This window comes from Sus scrofa, chromosome 1 (assembly GCF_000003025.6).
Source record: "Sus scrofa isolate TJ Tabasco breed Duroc chromosome 1, Sscrofa11.1, whole genome shotgun sequence".
In the NCBI taxonomy this organism is placed as follows: domain Eukaryota; kingdom Metazoa; phylum Chordata; class Mammalia; order Artiodactyla; family Suidae; genus Sus; species Sus scrofa.
In genome coordinates, this window is record NC_010443.5 from 269,335,282 (window position 1) to 269,354,923 (window position 19,642).

The 19,642-nt window shown below is 55.4% G+C and overlaps 1 protein-coding gene across 1 annotated transcript in view; it reads left to right on the forward strand.

The window, feature by feature from the left end:
• The window catches only part of MIGA2 (mitoguardin 2), a 29,001-nt gene that overhangs the window by 344 nt on the left and 9,015 nt on the right, over positions 1–19,642 (forward strand). The window contains 10 exon segments of the mRNA XM_001928959.6: positions 2,701–2,939; positions 4,060–4,270; positions 5,483–5,595; positions 6,351–6,468; positions 6,791–6,927; positions 13,817–13,934; positions 14,702–14,802; positions 15,299–15,414; positions 16,498–16,570; positions 16,723–16,809. Of these exon segments, the coding sequence (XP_001928994.4) occupies positions 2,844–2,939; positions 4,060–4,270; positions 5,483–5,595; positions 6,351–6,468; positions 6,791–6,927; positions 13,817–13,934; positions 14,702–14,802; positions 15,299–15,414; positions 16,498–16,570; positions 16,723–16,809 (1,170 nt within the window). The 5' untranslated portion in view covers positions 2,701–2,843.

The following is a 19,642-nucleotide window of genomic DNA, read 5'->3' on the forward strand; positions in this document are numbered from 1 at the left end:
CAGAGATCTAAGCAGGGGCGCAGTACTGGACCCAGGCTGGGCAAGTACCAGGATGGAAGAAGCTGGTGCGTGGGCCGGTGGACGACCCTCAAGGATATTCCGGGTATTGGGGCAAGAAGAGGAGGGGGCCTGACCAGTGGCTGCAAGTTGTCCGGGTTGGAAAGAGCAGATTCCGAAGAAGGGGGTATTGCTGAGGTCCAGCGTGGGAGTGCTCCAAGTCGGTCCTCGTCGGACTGGTGAGGTGTCCTGCCGGGATGAAATGAACTGAGACTGGGCAGCGGGAGCCTCAAGGGAGTGCTTGGGCTGCGGATATTGCTGGGATCAAAGTGGAATGAGGAATGCTCAGGCTAGTGTCATTTATGGGGTAGTTCAGGACAGGGGAGGAGGTACCCAAGTTAGAAAGCGTGGGAATCCAAGCTGAGGGATTATAAGTACCTCACTGGGGGTGGAATGAGGAAATTCTTGCGCAAGGTTACAAGGCAGGAGAGGTGACTTGCCCAGGTGAGGATGGCATTAGGAGTGTCCACATGGTGGAGGACATCGCCATGGGCTTGTCATCATGGGGAAGAGGTGGAGGCATGTTTCATTTGGCTTTGGATCTTGGGGGGGGGTCGTGGATAGATAGGCTATAGTTGGCCTGGATCTGGATCCATCTCTGGCGTGAAGCTGCCTTGAGGCCGGTGGTGTTACCTGGCACCTGCCGCTCTTCTTAGTCGGGGCAGCAGAGGCTGCTCTTGACTTTCCTGCAGGCGCCTGCCAAGCCTCCCAGACCTGTCACACTCCTGAGCATGCGTTCAGGCTCATATTTGTAACTGCATGTGGGCTTCTCTCTTGGGGGCCCAGATGTGGCCATGGAGGGAGAGGTGGCAGTTGTGGCAGGTAGCAGAGGTGAAACACCACAGCCTTGGGGCCCCCTGAGCTGAGGTCGTATCCCAGCTTGGCCATTTACTCCATGACCTTGGTCAGATCGATGACCTTTCGGAGCCACAGTTTCCCCATCCCTGAGATAAACAGTGCTTGTTTTGAGGGTTCTGTGAGTGACTAGACTCAACACCCTCCATGGAGAGCCTGTGCCAAGCCTGGTCTGTTAAAGTAAGTGCTTGGGCGATAACATGCTGATCCTGTGATGTTCTCGTCTCCCTTTGTTCTAGGCTTGGGCCAAGTTGGGAGGGTGAGGGGGGTGGCTTAGGATATTAACCTGAGCCCTGACCACTGGCGGTCACATAACTCAGCTGATAGCCTCCTGGCAGGTTGTCCCCTCCCCTTGGCCACATGAGTTTCCTCAGCCCTAGAACATTGCCTGCTTGCCCCCCCTTGCACATGAGTGTGCGTAGACACACACACACACACACATAAAGAGCCCACCCCAGCCCTAGAGCTAAACTGGTCAGATTGTTCGTGCTTCCCATTCACCGATTAGCCATTTCTTGTGCTTGTCCAGTGACTTTGGCCACCATCCCAGGTAGACAGGGTCTGTCTGGGCTGCACTAATCCTTGTGTTTGAAGTCCCCAGAGATCCTGAGGGTGTCTTAGGTTTGGTGGTGGCAATTGGGGAAGGCTCTGTAGGATCTTGGGGACTGGGTTATGTGTGCTTAAGCCACTTACTTGCTGGCCTTGGAATGGGGCCTTGGGGTACCCTAGGGGTCTCAGGAGACCGCAGGGGAAAGTTGCCCTTGTGGTCTGTGGTTCTGCTAGAGCCTCTGCTTCCTGCTCCATGTCAGATCTGGCAAAAGAGTTGTATTAAACACAGGGTCTAAAGTCTGGTAGGGAGTTCCCCTCATGGCTCAGCGGAAACGAATCTGACTGGTATCCATGAGGATGCGGGTTCCATCCCTGGCCTCGCTCAGTGGGTCAGGGATGCGGTATTACTGTGAGCTGTGGTGTAGGTCACAGATGCAGCTTGGATCTGGCATCGCTGTGTCTGTGGCGTGGGCTAACAACTGTAGCTCGATTCAACCACTTGCCTGGGAACCTCCCTATGCGCCGGGTGCGGCCTTATAAAGCAAAAATAAATAAGTAAATAAGTTAAATAAGCTCTGGTAGATCTTGGTCCAAGTCCTGACTCCACCTCATGTCAGCTGTGTGACCTTGGACTTCTGACTTAACCTCTCTGAGCTTCAGTTCCCTTACTAAAAATTGACTGGGGTGCGAGACGTAGATCACGTCGACGTCACAGAGCTGTGATGATTCAGTGCAATAACGTGTGAGGAACGCAGCACAGACTACCATGCCGTTGGAGGAAAAACCTGCTGTTTTCATCTAGAGTCCACAGGAAGTACAGCACTCTTGGCTTAGTGGGAGGCAGAAAAGATGTAACGATTCTTCCCCAGGGGCCTGGCCCTTTAGAGGCCTGAGATTTTGGTTTAGCACATGGGCCACGGGTTTAGAACCATTGAGAAAGTGTGATATAAAGGCCCAAGTCTGAGAGCGACCCATCCGCTCCCAGGCTCTGGGTCCGCCCTTGGGCCAGCGTGCCAGAGACACTGCCCTCTGCTCCCAAGGCTCAAGGTGCACAGAGGGTCTCTGGGGGCATTTGGCGGCCTTCCTGCTGGCAGGCGCAGCAGGTGGGGGCCTCGGTCCAGGCATGGCACTCCCGACGCAGGCTTTGCTCCCGCCTCGTCCGCCAGGGCACTCTTGCTTGTCTTTCTCTGTGCTCACACGCATGTGCCTTTGTGGCTGACTTGGTCGTCTGTCTCTCAGCTCTGTGGAGGGACCCTCTGGTATGTGCATCCCTGTCTTTTCGGGACGTGGTCGGTGCCTGGGACCCAGCCAGCAACCAGTTGAAGACTTCTCCTTGGAAGCTCTTGGCCCCCAGGGCTCTTGCCCGGGGTGCTGGTCCTGCCATGGCATTCCGGAGGACGGAGGGCATGTCCGTGATCCAGGCCCTGGCCATGACCGTGGCTGAGATCCCTGTGTTCCTGTACACGACTTTTGGGCAGGTAAAGGTCATCGCATCGGGGTTGTGGTCCCGCCCTTTACCCCTCTGGTCCTCGAAACCCTGAGCCACTCATCCCACGGTCCCCCAGCATCTGGGCAGCTGGGCCCTCAGGATTTCTGTCCCAGGCCCTGGTGGCTTTTCTTTGAGCAGAGTACAAAGGCTAGGTTAGGAGTCTGGGGATCCCAGGACTCTGTGGACTGTTGACCTCAGTTTCTCAGTCTATAAAATGGGTCAGTCATGCCCTCCTTGCCCGTCTTAAATGTTTGTGACTGCCCAGGCCTCTTGACACTTCCTGAGGCTCTGCCCTGTGGGAAGCAGCCTCACCCAAGGGGGCTCTGAGTCAGCAGGTGAGGTGAGGGTGGAGCAGGGAGGTGTACGGGGGGACCAACAGGTAGAGGGAACGTCCTTGCCTTCGAGGAGTTGAAACATGGGGTCGGCAGGGAGTTCCATCGTGGCTCAGCGGTAACGAACCCGACTAGTGTCCATGAGGATGCGGTTCCATCCCTGGCCTCGCTCACTGGGTTAAGGATCCAGTGGTTCTGTGAGCTGTGGTGTAGGTCGCAGACGTGGCCCAGATCTGATGTTGTGATAACTGCGGTGTAGGCTGGTGGCTGTAGCTCCGATTCAACCCCTAGCCTGGGAACTTCCATATGCCACGGGTGCAGCCCTAAGAAAAAAAAAAAGACCAAAAAACCCCCCAAAAAACATGGGGTCAGCAGATATGGGTGTGATTTCTGCCTGTCTCACTTTAAGCACGTGTCCTAACCTGTGTGAGCTTCAGATGCCTCACCTGGAAAGTGATGGGTGTTCAGACGGGTAATGCGGGTGAAGTCTTGGTGTGGTACCTGGCGTAGGTGCCTGGTCACTGCAGCTGGTATAAACCTGATGGTGTCAGGGATACCTGCTGGGCTCCAGCTGTGATCTCCTTGGCCAAGCCCTCTTTTACCTCTCTGGGTTCCAGGTTTCAGAGGGGCAAGCCAGGTACCCCCCTGGAGGTGGCTGCCTCTCAGTCCTTCAGGGTCAGGAAATAGCCCCTAAGGGCCTGATGTGTCCCCTGCCAGGTGCTCCCAGGGCAGCTCTCCCAGGGAGCTGTAACCAGCCGCCTCCCTCTTGCCCTGCAGTCAGCATTCTCCCAGCTGCGGTTGACGCCAGGCCTGCGGAAGGTCCTCTTTGCCACCGCCCTGGGGACCGTGGCCTTGGCCCTGGCTGCCCACCAGCTGAAGAGGCGACGGCGGAAGAAGAAGCAGGTCGGCCCCGAGATGGGAGGCGAGCATCTGGGCACGGTGCCCCTCCCTGTCCTCATGGCCAGGAAGGTCCCGTCGGTGAAGAAAGGTAGGTGCGGGGTGGTGGGCGCGGGCCCGACCTGGAGTCGAGTCTCCGTCGGACCCCATATTAGCAGAGCTCTTGGGCTGGTGACATCCTGTCTCCAAGCCGGGTCCCCGTCATTTGTGAAGCAGGTCATTGTAAGGATTTGGTGGGCTTCCGTTGGCACTGGAGGCACGTGTCATCGGAAGCAGTGGTTCTCCTTATCTGAGGACCCTTTGGGAACTCGGGTCCAGAAGGGGGTGCGGGGCGCAGCTCCTCTGTCCAGCAAGGGACGTTCCCTGGTTCCTGAGCCAAGCGCATTCTCCCCATCCCCCCTCCCTTTTTGCGTTAGGTTGCTTTGCATCCGCAAAGATTCACCCCTTGTGCGTACAATTCTATGAGTTTCGGCAAACACAGTCACACAGTCACCACTCCATCTAGAACTGTTACTCCGAATCCCCCCAAGGCCCTTCGTAGGCAGCCTCTCCCCCAGTCCCCAGCCCCCTCGGCCCCTGACCTGTTTTGTGTCTGCTGGTGTGACTTAAACACCTCTTTTGGTCCCGTTGATCTTGTAACCCGGCAACCCCGTGTTTGCCATATACAGATCGTTTTCCAAGGCTGAGTCCTCACAGGCTCTCATCTTGGGAGAAGCCTGTTTTATGAAGCGAAATCTTGTGGAGCGATGAATTTTACTTGGGAATTTTCATTGCAAAAAGGAAGCTTTGTCTTTTCAGTTGGGCAGAGAAGCTTGTAGACTAGTCTAGAACAAGAGCCCAACGTGCCGACAGTGGCTGGGTTTCACGCCCCCCACCCCGAAGCCTGAAACCTGGCCTCGTTTCCATCACAGCCTCTCACTTAACCTGCCCTGAACCAGCACCACCTCTGGCTCCACCTTGTTTGCTGCCTTCTCTGCTGTTCTCACGTTAAAAAAAAAAAAAAAAGTGTCTTTTAAAAACTTGTCACCTCAAATCCTTTTTGGAAGGAAGAGAATTCCAGATCAGTCCCCACCGCAGGGTCAGGAAGTGGAAGTGGCTGGGCTTCCTTCTCAGGCTTTATCCCATCAGAACCGCCCCCCCCCCGCCGGCAGGTGGGGCTCAGCCCTCTGCTGCTCGGTGCCCACCCCGGAGACACCCTGCGATCGCCCTGACTCAGCTCAGGACAGACTCCAGATGGGGAGGCCAGGGGAAGGGGTCCGGGGTGGGGAAACCGCCTGACCCCCCGCCCTTCTGTTCCTCATAGGCTACTCCAGCCGGAGGGTACAGAGTCCCAGTAGCAAGAGCAACGACACCCTGAGTGGCATCTCCTCCATTGAGCCCAGCAAGCACTCAGGCTCCTCCCACAGCCTGGCCTCGGTGAGGGTACCAGGGGGCCTGGCCTGGCCTGGGGGCTCAGGGGGCTTGGGGGCTGGTAGGGGGATGGGAGGAGTTCCTGCAGTCACCCCAGCATCCGTGCAGGCTCCGAGACCGTCCCCGTGCCCCGGGCCTTGGGGAGGGACAGCGGGCGCGGTGCGGAAGAGACGTTAGGGCCTCTTGGAGGAGATGCTTCTCCACGAAAGTCCCTTCAGTCCATCATCAGACATTGAGCAAGCCCCGGCTTTGCGCCAGGGACTGCCAGGCACTGAGGCTGTAGAGATAAATGAGACGAGGAGAAGTTTATTTTCTCTTGAGGAATGGCTTCTGGCTCATTCACTCCCCTAGTTATGAATTCACCCCGCAAGCGCCGCGCCCTGGCTCTGAGCCGGCCGCTGCCCTGGAGCCAGGCGTGACTGAGAGATGGCTTTTGTCACAGGCTGGCAGGCAAGTGGCCGCTCATGTGGGCGAGAGCCGGGCCCCGCCAGCTGATGTAATGGGTGCTTCCTGAGTCCTTCCAGTCCAACAAGTTTGTGGAGCCCCGGGGCAGGCAGTGGATTGCCTTGCCCAGGAGCGGGGCTCAGGGCGGGTTTCTTAGGCGGTTCCTGGGCTGGGCGGCAGGGGCACCAGGCTGTGCCAAGAGCGTGGCCAGGGGCTGGTTGCAGGGATGGCACTGGAGAGGGCGGGTGGCCTCTGGCCAGGCAGCAGGGGAAGGCCTCACCCCTCATTCTCTGGTCCTTGTGCTACTTGGCACCCAGACGGTGGCTGTGAACTCATCTAGCCCCACGGCTGGGTGCTCCGGACCATGGGACGCCAGAGGGATGGAGGAGTCTGTGCCCACCGGCGATGGCAATGCTGAGAGCCTCTACATGCAAGGTACAGGCTCCCCCCGGCCAGCGTGGAAGGGGGTGGCCTTGTCCAGCAGCCCAGGGCGGGATCTCCAGGTGCTGCTTCCAGGCCCCCCGTTCAACGGTTTCCAGCCATTTCTGGGCAGAGGAGGGTCTCCAGAAACACACCCGGCCTGAAAAGCCCTGCAAAGGGCCCAGCCCTGGAAAGGGGATGGGGCCCTTGTCCCATCCTTCAGGGCCCTCCTGCTTCCTCGATCTTCTGAGCCTGCATCTTGAGTGGCGTGGTCTGGGGCCCGGCTGCTGTCCCTCTGCGGGGCCTGACGTCCCCTTCTCTCCCCGCGCGCGCTCAGGCATGGAGCTGTTCGAGGAGGCTCTGCAGAAATGGGAGCAGGCGCTGAGCGTGGGGCAGCGGGGGGATAGCGACAGCACCCCGACCCGGGGGGATGGCCTCCGGAACCCCGAGACTGCTTCGGAGGCCCTGTCTGAGGTAGGTGGTTCTCCCCTGGGTCTCTCCCACCCCCGGCCGTGGTGGGGGCCGGTGCTGTGGCAGAGGGGCCACCAAACCTGGGAGGCGTCCAGCAGCCCCGTCTCTGCCAGCCGGCACGTCCTCTTGCATGGGAGCTTCCTCCGTGACCGGGACGGTGATCCGAGTGAAAAAGTTCACGTGGAGTTCCCGTCGTGGCGCAGTGGTTAACGAATCCGACTAGGAACCATGAGGTTGTGGGTTCGATCCCTGCCCTTGCTCAGTGGGTTAACGATCCGGCGTTGCTGTGAGCTGTGGTGTAGGTTGCAGACGCGGCTCGGATCCCGCGTTGCTGTGGCTCTGGCGTAGGCCGGTGGCTACAGCTCCGATTCGACCCCTAGCCTGGGAACCTCCATATGCTGCGGGAGCGGCCCAAGAAATAGCAAAAAGACAAAAAAAAAAAAAAAAAAAAAAAAGTTCACGTAATGCGCATGAGCACATGCATTTGGTAATTACTCAATAAACCACGATGCTGATACAACCTGGTCCTGGCCCTGTCAGGACAACATGCATCCTCGAAGGGCTGGAGGCAAGGAGCCTGCGTTCATAGCCGCGTGGGTCACACAGCATGCAGTTTGTCTGGTCTTTGTACTTTTTTTGGCACGGTCCGCATTTTCTAAAAGTGAGTATTTTGTCCCCGTATCAGAAAAGAGAAATAAAAAGGCTAAAATCGAAACTTTTGTGGAAAGCGCCATCCAACATGGAGACAAGACAGCACGTTTCTAAATTACACGTAGGCGTTCCCGCTGCGGCCCAGTGAGTGAATGATCTGGCTTGTCTCGGTGGATGCCCCGTGCAGTGGGTTAAGGATCTGGTGGTGCCCCAGTAGCGGTTACAGCTGTGGCTCAGACCTGGTCCCTAGCCCGAGGATGCCACGTGCCTCCAGGCGGCCAAAAAAGAAAAGGGAACCGCGCATCAAACACGTCCGATTACGTTGTTTTGTAATAGAGAAAAAAATGAAAAACTGGGGTCTGGCATAGCCGGCAGTCTTTATTAAAAGGCTGGAGGAACGCCGTGTGAGCGGATAGGCTGCTTTCTCCGCTATGTGTTACTAAGTGAAAACAGCAAGATGCGGAATGTGTGGACTCGTGTGTGTGTGTTGTTTCCCGCTGAGACGTGGTTGATGTGCGCTATCATGTGAGTTACAGGAGTGTAACGTAGCGACTCGTGACCTGTGTGCACATTTAAAAAAAGGCATCCGGGAGTTCCCGTCGTGGCTCAATGGAAATGAATCTGACCACTATCCATGCAGACATGGTTCGATCCCTGGCCTCGCTCAATGGGTTAAGGATCCGGCGCTGCCGTGAGCTGGGGTGTAGGTTGCAGACGTGGCTCGGATCTGGTGTTGCTGTGGCTGTGGCGTAGGCCGGTGGCTACAGCTCCGATTCGACCCCTAGCCTGGGCACCTCCATGTGCCACAGGTGGGGCCCTAAAAAGACAAAAATAAAATAGGATAAATAATATAAAAAAAGGAAAAGATGTCAGAGACATCTGTCCCTGCCTACATACACTGTTGGTAACTGCCGGTGTGTGTCCGTTCACTTTCTTTTCCCTCGGGACAGATACACGGGAGAGAGTTCACAGTGATCCCCGAGGGGGGGTCTGCAGGGAGGGGTGGGGAGAGGCTTTTCTTGTACTTTTCTGTGTCTGTCTGTCCGTCCAACTTTCTCTTTCTTTCTTTCTTTCTGCCGCGCCCATGGCTTGGGGAAGTTCCCGGGCCAGGGGTCGAAGCCGCTCCACGGCAGTGCCCTGACAATGCCAGGTCCTTAACCTGCCGAGCCACAGGGGAACTCCTATGCCTTTCTTTACTTTGGCTTTTCTAATTGGGAGCACACGCTTATGGACAGGCTTTGTAGAGGTGTTAGTGTTGGGGGGCTGTTTCTGATGTGGTTTTTATGCTTTTCTGCATTGAAACCAAAACATAATAGGAGTGTGTGTCCCCTGCTGGAGTGAGGTCAAAGTGGAGGCCACCTCTTTGGGCAGCTGGGGAGGGGTCTAGCCAGGAAATGGAAACAACTTCAGGTGTTTGAAAAAGAAAGGCGTTTGGGAGTTCCCTGGCGGCCTAGTGGTTAGGATTCTTCACTTTCACTGCTGTGGCCCAGATTCAGTCCCTGGTCTGGTGCAGCTGGTGGGAAGCTCACACCAGGGAAGGGGCTGACTGGCAGGGAGTGGGCGGCAGGGGTGTGGTGTGAGGTAGGAAGAGGAGGGGTGTTTTTGAGCCTACCGCCGCTCACAGCAATGCTGGATCTGCCCCCTGCTTTCTCCTTTCCTCTACCTTTGCCTTCGTTGGGTGGCAGCCAGTTGGCAGGGGAGCCTGGGGAACAGTTTGCAGCACAGGCTGGTGAGCCTGTAAAAAGTTGGAGGTGTACTTGCCACCCCAGCTCTGAGGCTCGTCACACAGGCATGACTGCTGTGCTTGTGGGAGGCGGAGGCTGGGACGTGTTTGGGGCGACTCACGGCTTCAGTGCCAGCAGGCGAAGCTGCCCCAGGTCCCCACTGCTCGTGGGCAGATAGTAGGCGCCTGCAGTGTTAGGGCAGGAGGAGGAAGGGAGGCGACTTGATTGCCAAAGGTGTACTTATCGCGCTACTGCTCCGTCTTAAGACTGAAGCCCTTCCCAGAGCTCCCTCTGTGGTGCAGTGGGTGAAGGATCTGGCTTGTCTCTGTAGAGGCGCCAGTTCAGTCCCTTGCTTGGCACAGGCCGTGGGTTAAGGATCTAGTGACACTGCAGCAGTGGCATAGGTCAAAGCTCCGGCTCAGATTTGATCCCTGGCCCGAGAACTCCGCATGCCAGAAACAGAAAAGCAAAACCATAGGCCTTTCCCTATGTCTCATTCGGAAAGCAATGAGATATTCCTTAGTAGAGTAGTGAAAACTATGGGAACAGAAAAAGAGGAGCCCAGGCCCTGAGCAGACCGCTCAGGGTTGTGTGACATGGGCGAAGGCCCTCCGCCTCCTCGAGCGCGGGTGCCCCCAGCCAGACACGAGCACCAGTCGCAGGACCCGGGCCCACAGCAGGTGCTCAAAAAATGATCTTCAGGAGTTCCCGTCGTGGCTCAGGGGTTAACAAATCCGACTAGGAACCACGAGGTTGCGGGTTCGGTCCCTGCCCTTGCTCAGTGGGTTAAGGATCCGGCGTTGCCGTGAGCTGTGGTGTAGGTTGCAGACGCGGCTCGGATCCCACGTTGCTGTGGCTCTGGCGTAGGCTGGTGGCTGCAGCTCCGATTCGACCCCTAGCCTGGGAACCTCCATATGCCGCGGGAGCGGCCCAAGAAATAGCAACAACAACAACAAAAGACAAAAAGACAAAAGACCAAAAAAAAAAATGATCTTCATCCTCAGTGTTAGCAGTGCCTGTTGTCCTCCATCCAGAAATAACTGCTTGGTCTCTTTCCAGGCATTTAGTGGTACTATAGTTTTTTTGTTTTGTTTTTTTTTTTAATTTCTTTTTATTGTTTTTCTTTTTCTTTCTTTCTTTCTTTTTTTTTTTTTTTTTTTTTTTTTTTTTTTGCTTTTTAGGGCCACACTCGCAGCATATGGAGGTTCCCAGGCTAGGGGTCCAATCGGAGCTACAGCTGCTGGCCTACGCCACAGCCACAGAAACGTGGAATCCAAGCTGCGTCTTCGACTTACACCGCAGTTCACTGCAACGCCGGATCCTTAACTCCCTGAGCAAGGCCAGGGATCAAACCTGCAACCTCTGTGGGTTCGGTCTCTGCCCTTGCTCAGTGGGTTAACGATCCGGCGTTGCCATGAGCTGTGGCGTAGGTCACAGACGTGGCTCAGATTTCGCGTTGCTGCGGCTCTGGCGTAGGCCAGCAGCTGTAGCTCCGATTGGACCCCTAGCCTGGGAACCTCCATATGCCGCGGAAGCGGCCCAAGAAATGGCAAAAAGACGAAAAGACAAAAAATAAAACAAAACAAAAAAAACCCCTGCAACCTCATGGTTCCTAGTTGGATTCATTTCTACTGCACCATGACAGGAACTCTAGATCCTTTGCTTTTTTTAAAAAAAAATATCTTATTTTTGTCTTTTTAGGGCTGTACCAACAACGTATAGAAGTTCCTGGGCTAGGGGTCAAATCAGAGCTGTAGCCACCAGCCTAGCCACAGCCACAGCAACTCAGGATCCGAAACGTGTCTGTGACCTACACCACAGCTCATGGCCATGCTGGATCCTTAACCCATTGAGAGAGGCCAGGGATCCAGCCCACGTCCTCATGGATACTAGTTGGGTTTGTTACTGCTGAGCCACAAAGGAAGTGCCTGCTTCATTTTTAATTGGGTTATTTGTCCTTTTATTATTGTGTTGTAAGTGTTCTCTTATGCATTGTAGATAGAAGCCCCTTGTCTGATATATGATTTGTTGATATTTCCTCCATTCTGTGGGTTATCTTTTTTTTTTTTTTTTTTTCCTTTTTACAGCTGAACCTGCAGCATACTGGAAGTTCCCAGGCTTAGGCTTGAATCAGCGCTGCAGCTGCAGGCCTGCGCCACAGCCACAGCAACGCGGGATCCAAGCCTTATCTGCAACCTACACCACAGCTTAAGGCAACACCAGATCCTTCACCCACTAAGCGAGGCCAAGAATCAAACCTGCATTCTCATGGACGCTATGTCAGGTTCTTAACCCGCTGAGCCGCAATGTTTTTGAGTTAATCTTTTCACTCTCTTGACAGTGGCCTTTGAAGCATAAAGGTTTTTAATTTTTGGGGGGGGGAGTGAAGGAGAAAAAGCTTTATTGCTTTGCCAGACAAAGGGGGTCACAGCAAGCTAATGTCTTAAGGCTGTGCCTCCCCCAAAGTTTTTAATATTAAGTTCGGTGTCTCTATTTTTGCCTTTGTCATGTGTGTCCTATCTAAAAACCATTCTCTAACGCGCAGTGACTTCTCAGAGAAAGAGCCGGCAGATCCGCCAAAGCTACAAGGCTCCGCACAGAGCAGAGACTGGCTCTGCTGGAGAACTGAGCAAGGCGGCCAGCAGATCTGGGGGCGCCTGGGTCCTGCTGGGCTCTAGCTGGGGGGCCTGGGCCACTTGACCTCCTTGAATTTTCTCTATGGACAAAGTCATAGTAAACCCTGCCTTCGAGGAAGCCAAGAGGTGCCTGTTCGAGGCTAGCGTTCCTTGAAAGGCATCGTTTCCATGGTTACGCTCCCCTCCGAGTGCTTCCGGCTCTGCCTCCCAAGTGGCCTGAGGCTGTGGTTGGCCCTTGTCTCCTCCCCAGGGTCTGATCTGGCAGCCTCCCTGGAAAAGCAGAGTCAGGCCTGGCTCCTGAGCCCAGAAGGGCAGGGGTCAAAGAGCAGTGCCCCCTTTCTCCCACGTCCCCGTGTGGAGGCCAAGGGCAGCGAGGAGGTCCCTGAGCCCACGGGCTGTGGTGCCACAGGTGTGACGCCTTCCCAAGTGGGCTTCGATCCCAGCTCTTCCTGGGCTCCTGACTGCCCCCTTATTGTTATTTTACTTATTTATTTATTTATTTTTGTCTTTTTGCTATTTCTTGCGCCGCTCCCTCGGCACATGGACATTCCCAGGCTAGGGGTCAAATCGGAGCTGGCTCTGCTGGAGAACTGTTATAATAGCCATCACTTCATATGCCTTATTCGTATTTTCCCTAAAATCTTAGGAGATAGGTTCTCTTACCTCAGTTGACAGATCAGGAAACGGAGGCTCAGAATGGGGGGAGTTAATTTACCCAAGGTCATGCAGCTTGGAACGGTGGCGCTGGGGTCTGAAGCAGGTCTGCTTGGTTCTAGAGCGGTGTTCTTCAGTAGGTAGCCACGGATCTCATTTAAAATTTTCGGAGGAGTTCCTGCTGTGGCACAGTGGGTTAAGAATCCAATTGCAGGAGTTCCCGTCGTGGCTCAGTGGTTAATGAATCCAACTAGGAACCATGAGGTTGCGGGTTCGATCCCTGACCTTGCTCAGTGGGTTAAGGATCCGGCGTTGCTGTGAGCTGTGGTATAGGTTGCAGATGCAGCTTGGATCCCGCGTTGCTGTGGCTCTGGCATAGGCCAGTGGCTGCGGCTCCGATTACCCCTAGCCTGGGAACCTCCATCTGCAGCAGCTCAGGTCACTGCGGAGGCTTGGGTTCAGTCCCTGGCCTGGACATTTCCATATGCTACAGGTGCAGCCATAAAAAAATAATAAAATTTTCTGGAGACTACGTCAGAAAGCAAAAAGAGTTGGGTGAGATGACTTTAATATATTTTCTATAGTGTATGCAAAATATTATCATTTCAACATGAAATCAAGATGAAAAATCGCTGAGGTAATTCACATTCAGAGTCTTTCTTTTCTTTCTTTCTTTTTCATGGCCGCACCTGCAGCATATGGAAGTTCCTGGGCGAGGGATCAGATCCGAGCTGCCGCTGCAGCCCTGTGCCAGATCTTTAACTCACTGAGCAAGGCCAGGGGTCAAACCCACATCATCACAGACACGATGTCAGGCTCTTAACCCACTGAGACACAACGGGAACTCCCAGATTTTTTTTTTTTTTTTAACTATACCACAGCATGTGGAAGTTCCTGGACCAGGGATTGAATCCTGGCTACAGCAGTGACAACTCGGGATCCTTAACCTGCTGTGCCACCAGGGAATTTCAGAATATTTGGGGGTTTGATTTTGGTACTAAGTGTTTGAAATTGGTTTGTATTTTACACTTGCGGCCCATGCCAGTTGGGACCAGCTGTGTTTCAAACCCTCACCAGCTGCTCGGGGCCGGGTGGCTCCCTCTCACTGCTGGGCCTCAGAGGCCTCTTCTCTTTCCCCGGGAGCCAGGGCCTCATCACGGTGAACGAGGGGGCTGTTGGTGGGGGGAGCCTGAAGAGCCCGCTTGCCCGACATTGTTTTACCCACAGCCAGAGTCACAGCGAAGGGAGTTTGCGGAGAAGCTGGAGACCCTGCTGCGCCGAGCTTACCACCTGCAGGAGGAGTTTGGGTCCACCTTCCCGTCCGACAGCATGCTGCTGGACCTTGGTGAGTGCGGCCCAGGGCAGGGCTGCGGTGGGCGGTTCCGTGGAGGTGGTTGGGTGGCACTAGAACCAGCCTGGGACTCCCGCAGCGCATCAGACGAACCAGAATCCCCAGGGCCCAGGACCTTTTCCGATCCTTTGCACAGATGAGGAAACCGCGGGCCCGGAGTCCCTGGCCGGTGTTCCTGGTCCCATGCCTTCGGGGCCAGCCCTGGGGCTGGCGCGTCAGCACCTCCCCTGATGGCTTCCCGGGGCCTTCCGCTCGAGCCCTCTCCTGCGGGCACTGGGCGGAGGGGTGGCTCGTGGAGATGAGCCCAAAGCAGGCCAAATAGCCGGGGACACCATTGCTGTGGTCCCCCCCCCATGGAGGTCAAGGGATGTGACAGCACTGAGAGGGAACAGAGTTATCCAGCTAGCGCTGCTGCGTGCCAGGCCCTGTGCTGTGACCATGACCCCTGCGCCCTTCCCCCAGTGCTGTCCGCGCCCTGGCTCCACCTGCGGCGACACGTCCTGTCCCCGACAGAGCAGTCTTGCTTCCTCTGGCCTCCCCACGGGGCATTTGTGTGACAGTCCTTTCCAAAGCCCCCTTCAAGGGCCAGATGCCCTCGCCCTCAGTGTGGCCGGTCCCCTGATGTGCGCTCAGAAAATGGGACCTTTGGGATGTTGGCGTGCCCTTCCCGGAGTCGGGTGTTGGGAGACTTGGCGGGCGTTCCCCGAAGAGCCCAGGGATCCAGGGACCTTGGGTCAGCCCGTCCCTCCTGCACTGCCCAGAGCGGACCCTGATGCTGCCCCTGACCGAGGGCTCGCTGCGCCTGCGGCCTGACGACGAGGACAGCCTGACTTCCGAGGATTCCTTCTTCTCGGCCACCGAGGTGATGCGGGTGGGGGGTGAGCTCTGGGGCTGGGGTGGTGAGCACTGGGTCGTGGGAAAGTGAAAGCCTTTGCTTAGAGGGAGTAGATTTGGCAGCCGCCAGGCGCTGCTCCCTGGGGACACTCGGCGAGGCTGGGGAAGCCTGAGAAACCCGGCCTCGCACGGGTCCCTGTCCCCACTGGCTCCAGCCCACGCTGGCCTCTCCCTTCTCCAGACTGAGGGCGCATTGCTTGGCTTTAGTTTCCTGCCATGGCCACATGTGCCACGCGGCTGTCCTTGCCTGGGATGGGGGGACGGGGATGTGCGTCGCGTAGACGGTCCCTTTGGGAAGGGCACCTGGAGAGGGGACGCCGAGGGCCAGTGCTGGACTCACACCCAGGCCTCCTGCCCGTGGGCTCGGGTTCCCACTGACATGCCCTCTGGGAGGTTGGTGCCCCCCACTCCCTGCTGACACAGGCTTCCCCACACCCCCTTCCTCCTCCGCCCCTTCCCGCCAGCTCTTCGAGTCCCTTCAGGTCGGCGATTACCCGCTCCCACTCTCCAGGCCCGCCGCTGCCTACGAGGAGGCCCTGCAGCTGGTGAAGGAGGGGAAAGTGCCCTGCCGGACCCTCAGGTGAGCGTGTGGGGAAGAGGCAGGTGGCGAGCGGGCATCCCCTTGGAGGAGGCTGGGGGAGCCGGCTAGGACCCAGCCGGGCAAGGCTGCGGGTGGGCTGAGCCGGCTAGGGTTCCTGCCCCAGCCTCGGAGGGCCCAGGATGGCAGGTCTGGAGTTCCCATTGTGGCTCAGTGGGTTAAGAACTTGACATTGTCTTCATGAGGACTCAGGTTCAAGTGGGTTAAGGATCCGGTGTTGCCACAAGCCGTGGTATGGGTCGCAGACGTGGCTCAGATCTGGCACGGCTGTGGCCGTGGCGTAGGCCGGCACCTGCAGCTCCCGTGCAGCCTCTAGGCTGGAAACGTCCCTATGCCGCAGGTGCAGAGCTAACAGTCACGATAACCAATTAATATAACTAATTAAAATAACAGTTGTTTGCACTTGTTCTGAGGTCTCAGAGGGGTCCAGTCAGAAGCACGGCGGGCGCGGTTCCTCAGCCCTGTGTTCCAACCCAGCCCTTCGAAGGGAGGTCCTAAAGCCAGGCTTTGGGGACAGACAGACCGGGGCTCTCTCCAGGTCTTGCCACGTTGTTGCAGGTGGCCCAGGACAAGTCTCCTGACTTCTCTCTGCCTCAGTCTTGTCCTCTGGAGTGTACTTATGGCTCTTGTCCATCTTCCATCGACTGTGCAGTGTGATGTCATGACTCCCAGGTTCAAGTGTGTGTGGTTAAAGGCCACTGACCGGAAATGGCCGAAAGCCTCAGGGATTTGGACAAAGAGCCTGGACCAGGGCACCTCTAGCTGCCCTAGAGGGCCCTGCCCGGCATTGGCAGCAGTTTGGCCCTTTTGGCCCTTTGCTGGGGGGTTTCTTTGTTGGTTGGGGCCTAGAGGAGGCCAAGGTCAACCCGAGCTCCTAGCGACCACACCAATGCCATTGAGCCAACTCGTCCTCAGAGAGCTGGGGGGAGACCAGGCCTGGAAGCGGGCAGGTTCCTGCTTGAGGACAGACTGCCAGGCAGAGGCAGGGCCACCCAGGGCTCTGACCCCACTGGGGTTGTCACTGGGTGGGGCCTCAGTGGTGTGACGTGCGGTGCTTCCCCTCAGGACAGAACTGCTGGGCTGCTACAGCGACCAGGACTTTCTGGCTAAGCTGCACTGCGTGCGGCAGGCCTTCGAGGTGGGTGTGGTCGGGGGCGCCTGGGAGGATGGAGCCGGGGAGGGGGGCAGGCAGGCGGGATGGGTCCCCTGCCCAGCCCACAGTTCTGCCCTCTCTGTGGCCTTGGGGGACCACCAGCCCGGCAGCTCACCCCCTCCCTTCCCTGCCCCCAGGGCCTTCTGGAAGACAAGACCCACCAGCTTTTCTTCGGGGAGGTCGGCCGGCAGATGGTCACGGGCCTGATGACCAAGGCTGAAAAGGTAGCAGCGGGTGGGGCTCTCTTTCCAGGTTCTCTTCCCCCCACTTTTTTATTTTTCTCTTTCTGACTTTTTTTCAGTTATGTTTGAAAAAAAAAAAAAGAAAAATCTAAAATCAAGCAACACTGGAGTTCCCGTTGTGGCTCAGTGGGTTAAGGACCCAGTATTGTCTCTGTGAGGATTCAGGTATAATCCCTGGCCTCGCTCAGTGGGTTAAGGATCCGGCGTTGCCATGAGCTACAGCGTAGGTTGCAGATGCAGCTCAGGATCCAGCGTGGCTGTGGCTGTGGCGTAGGCTGGCAGCTGCAGCTCGGGTTTGGGTACTTCCACCTGCTGCGGGTGCGGCCCTAAAATGAACAAAAACAAATAAACAAATAAAATCAAGTGACAGGCTGACTTCAACCTGCAGACCACAGGAAAACAGGGAAAGAGCTGGAGTTTTTTCCCCTGTGCTAATTTTGAAAAATATGGATCTGTATTGCTTTTTGTTTCTGATTACAGCATACCACTGCATCCAGTCTTGTAAAATTCACCAATTATGAGCCGCAAACTGTGCAAAGTCTCCCTCAACCCCGCCCACCAGAGGGAAGCACTGCCCACAGTCTGACATATGTTCCTTCTGTTCGGTTCCATCTTTGACATTGTCATTTAATTTCCAAAGCTTCATTTGCCTTCCGTGGGCTGTTCTGCAGCTTTGTTTTGTCCTATAAAAGTATATCTTGTCCATACAGAAGCTCCCAGGCCAGGGGTTGAATCTGAGCTGCAGCTGCGGCAACACCCGATCCTTTAACTCGTTGCCCGTGGTTGAGGTTTGAACCTGTGCCTCTGCAGTGGCCCAAGCTGCTGCAGTTGGTTCCTGAACCCTCTTGCCACAGGGGGAACTCCCAGATGCCACTCTTACAATCAGTCTGTTAATAGTCGGGTCTCTCGAGGTGCCTATGAGAATTTCTGTGGGGCAAAGCGCGGATGTGGCGATGTTGTGTCTTGGGCACACGTTTAGAAGGCTGGCAGATCTCGCCACTTTGCCCTCTGAAATGCCTTAACAGCTGAAGTCCCTGCCGATGGCCAATCCTGGGTATTGGTGCAGGCATATAGCTCGTTTTACTGGGCTTTGCTTTATTGTGCCTCGCAGTTTCTTACACTTGGAAGGTGTGGGGCCGCCCCGTGTCAAGCAAGTCTGTTGGCACCGTTTTTCCGCCAGTATTTGCTCCCTTCGTGTCTATCCTATTTTGGTAACTCTCAAACTATTTCAGACTTTTTCATCATGTACTGTATTTATTGTGATGGTCGGTGATCTTTGATGTAACTGTTGTAGCTGTTTTAGGGCACCACAAACTGCACCCATCTAAGATGGCAAACTTATCAACAAATGTGTAGATTCCGACTGTTCTACCAACTGGCCGTTCCCCCATCTCTCTTCCTCTCCTTGGGCCTCCCTGTTCCCGGAGACACCACGATATGGAAATTAGGCCAGTTAATAACCCCGCAGTGGCTGCTGAGGGTTCAAGTAAAAGGAAGAGTTGTGTGTTTCTAACTTGAAATCAGAAGCTAGAAAGGATTAAGCAGAGGGAGGACGGTGTGGCGAAAGCTGAGACAGGCTGGAGCTCAGCCTCTTGTACCTGTTAGCCAAGTGATAAATGCAAAGGAAAGGTTCTCGAAGGAAGGGCCTTCCCTGGTGGTCTAGTGGTTATGATTTGGTGCTTTCACTGCTGCGGCCCCGGTTCAGTCCCTGGTCGGGGAGCTGAAATCCCACGTGAAACCGCTACATGCTGCAGCCAGAAAAAAACCGTTCCTGTAGGAGATTACGTGAATGCACAACAGTGAACCCACGAATGCTAAGACAATAAAACATTTTTGGGAGTTCCCGTCGTGGCGCAGTGGTTAATGAATCCGACTAGGAACCATGAGGTTGCGAGTTCGGTCCCTGCCCTTGCTCAGTGGGTTAAGGATCTGGCGTTCCCGTGAGCTGTGGTGTAGGTCGCAGACGCGGCTCAGATCTGGCGTGGCTGTGGCGTAGGCCCTCGGCTATAGCTCTGATTGGACACCTAGCCTGGGAACCTCCATGTGCCTCGGGTGCGGCCCTGAAAAGACAAAAAACAAAACAAACAAAAAGAATTATGCTAACAGAACATTGTAAATCAATTATACTTTGATTAAAAAAAGAGTGAATCTAGCTGTATTCTCCCGTGGTCTATGAATGGAAGAGCAAAGCCTGGATGACAGCACATCTGTTTACAGCGTGGTTCACTGAATATTTTAAACCCACTGTCTTGAGACCTACTACTCAGAAAAAAAGATTCATTTCAAATGATTCCTGCTCACTGGCAATGCACTCGGTCACCCAGGAGCTCCGATGGAGGTTCATGTTTTCTTCATGCTGCTAACACAACTACAGCTCATGGATTGAGTGGTCATTTTGACTTCCCAGTCTTACTGTTCTTTTATTATTATTTTTTTCTTTCTTTCCTTTGTTTTTGTTAAAGGCCACACCCATGGCATATGGAGGTTCCCAGGCTAGGGGTCGAATCAGAGCTGCAGCTACTGGCCTACACCACAGCCACAGCAATGCTGAATCCTTAACCCACTGAGCAAGGCCAGAGATCGAACCCGTGTCCTCATGGATGCCAGTTGGTTTCATTACCACTGAGCCCCAACGGGAACTCCCGATTAACTCCAGCTTTGTCAGAAGCTCTACGGTGGGTAAAATGCCATTAACCAGCCTTGCGGGCTACAGAGAAGTCATCCGTGAAAGGAAGAGTCGGTCAATGCAGCAAACTTCATTGGCGTCTTATTTTAAGAAATGGCCACGGTCACCACGCTTATCAGTCAGCAGCCA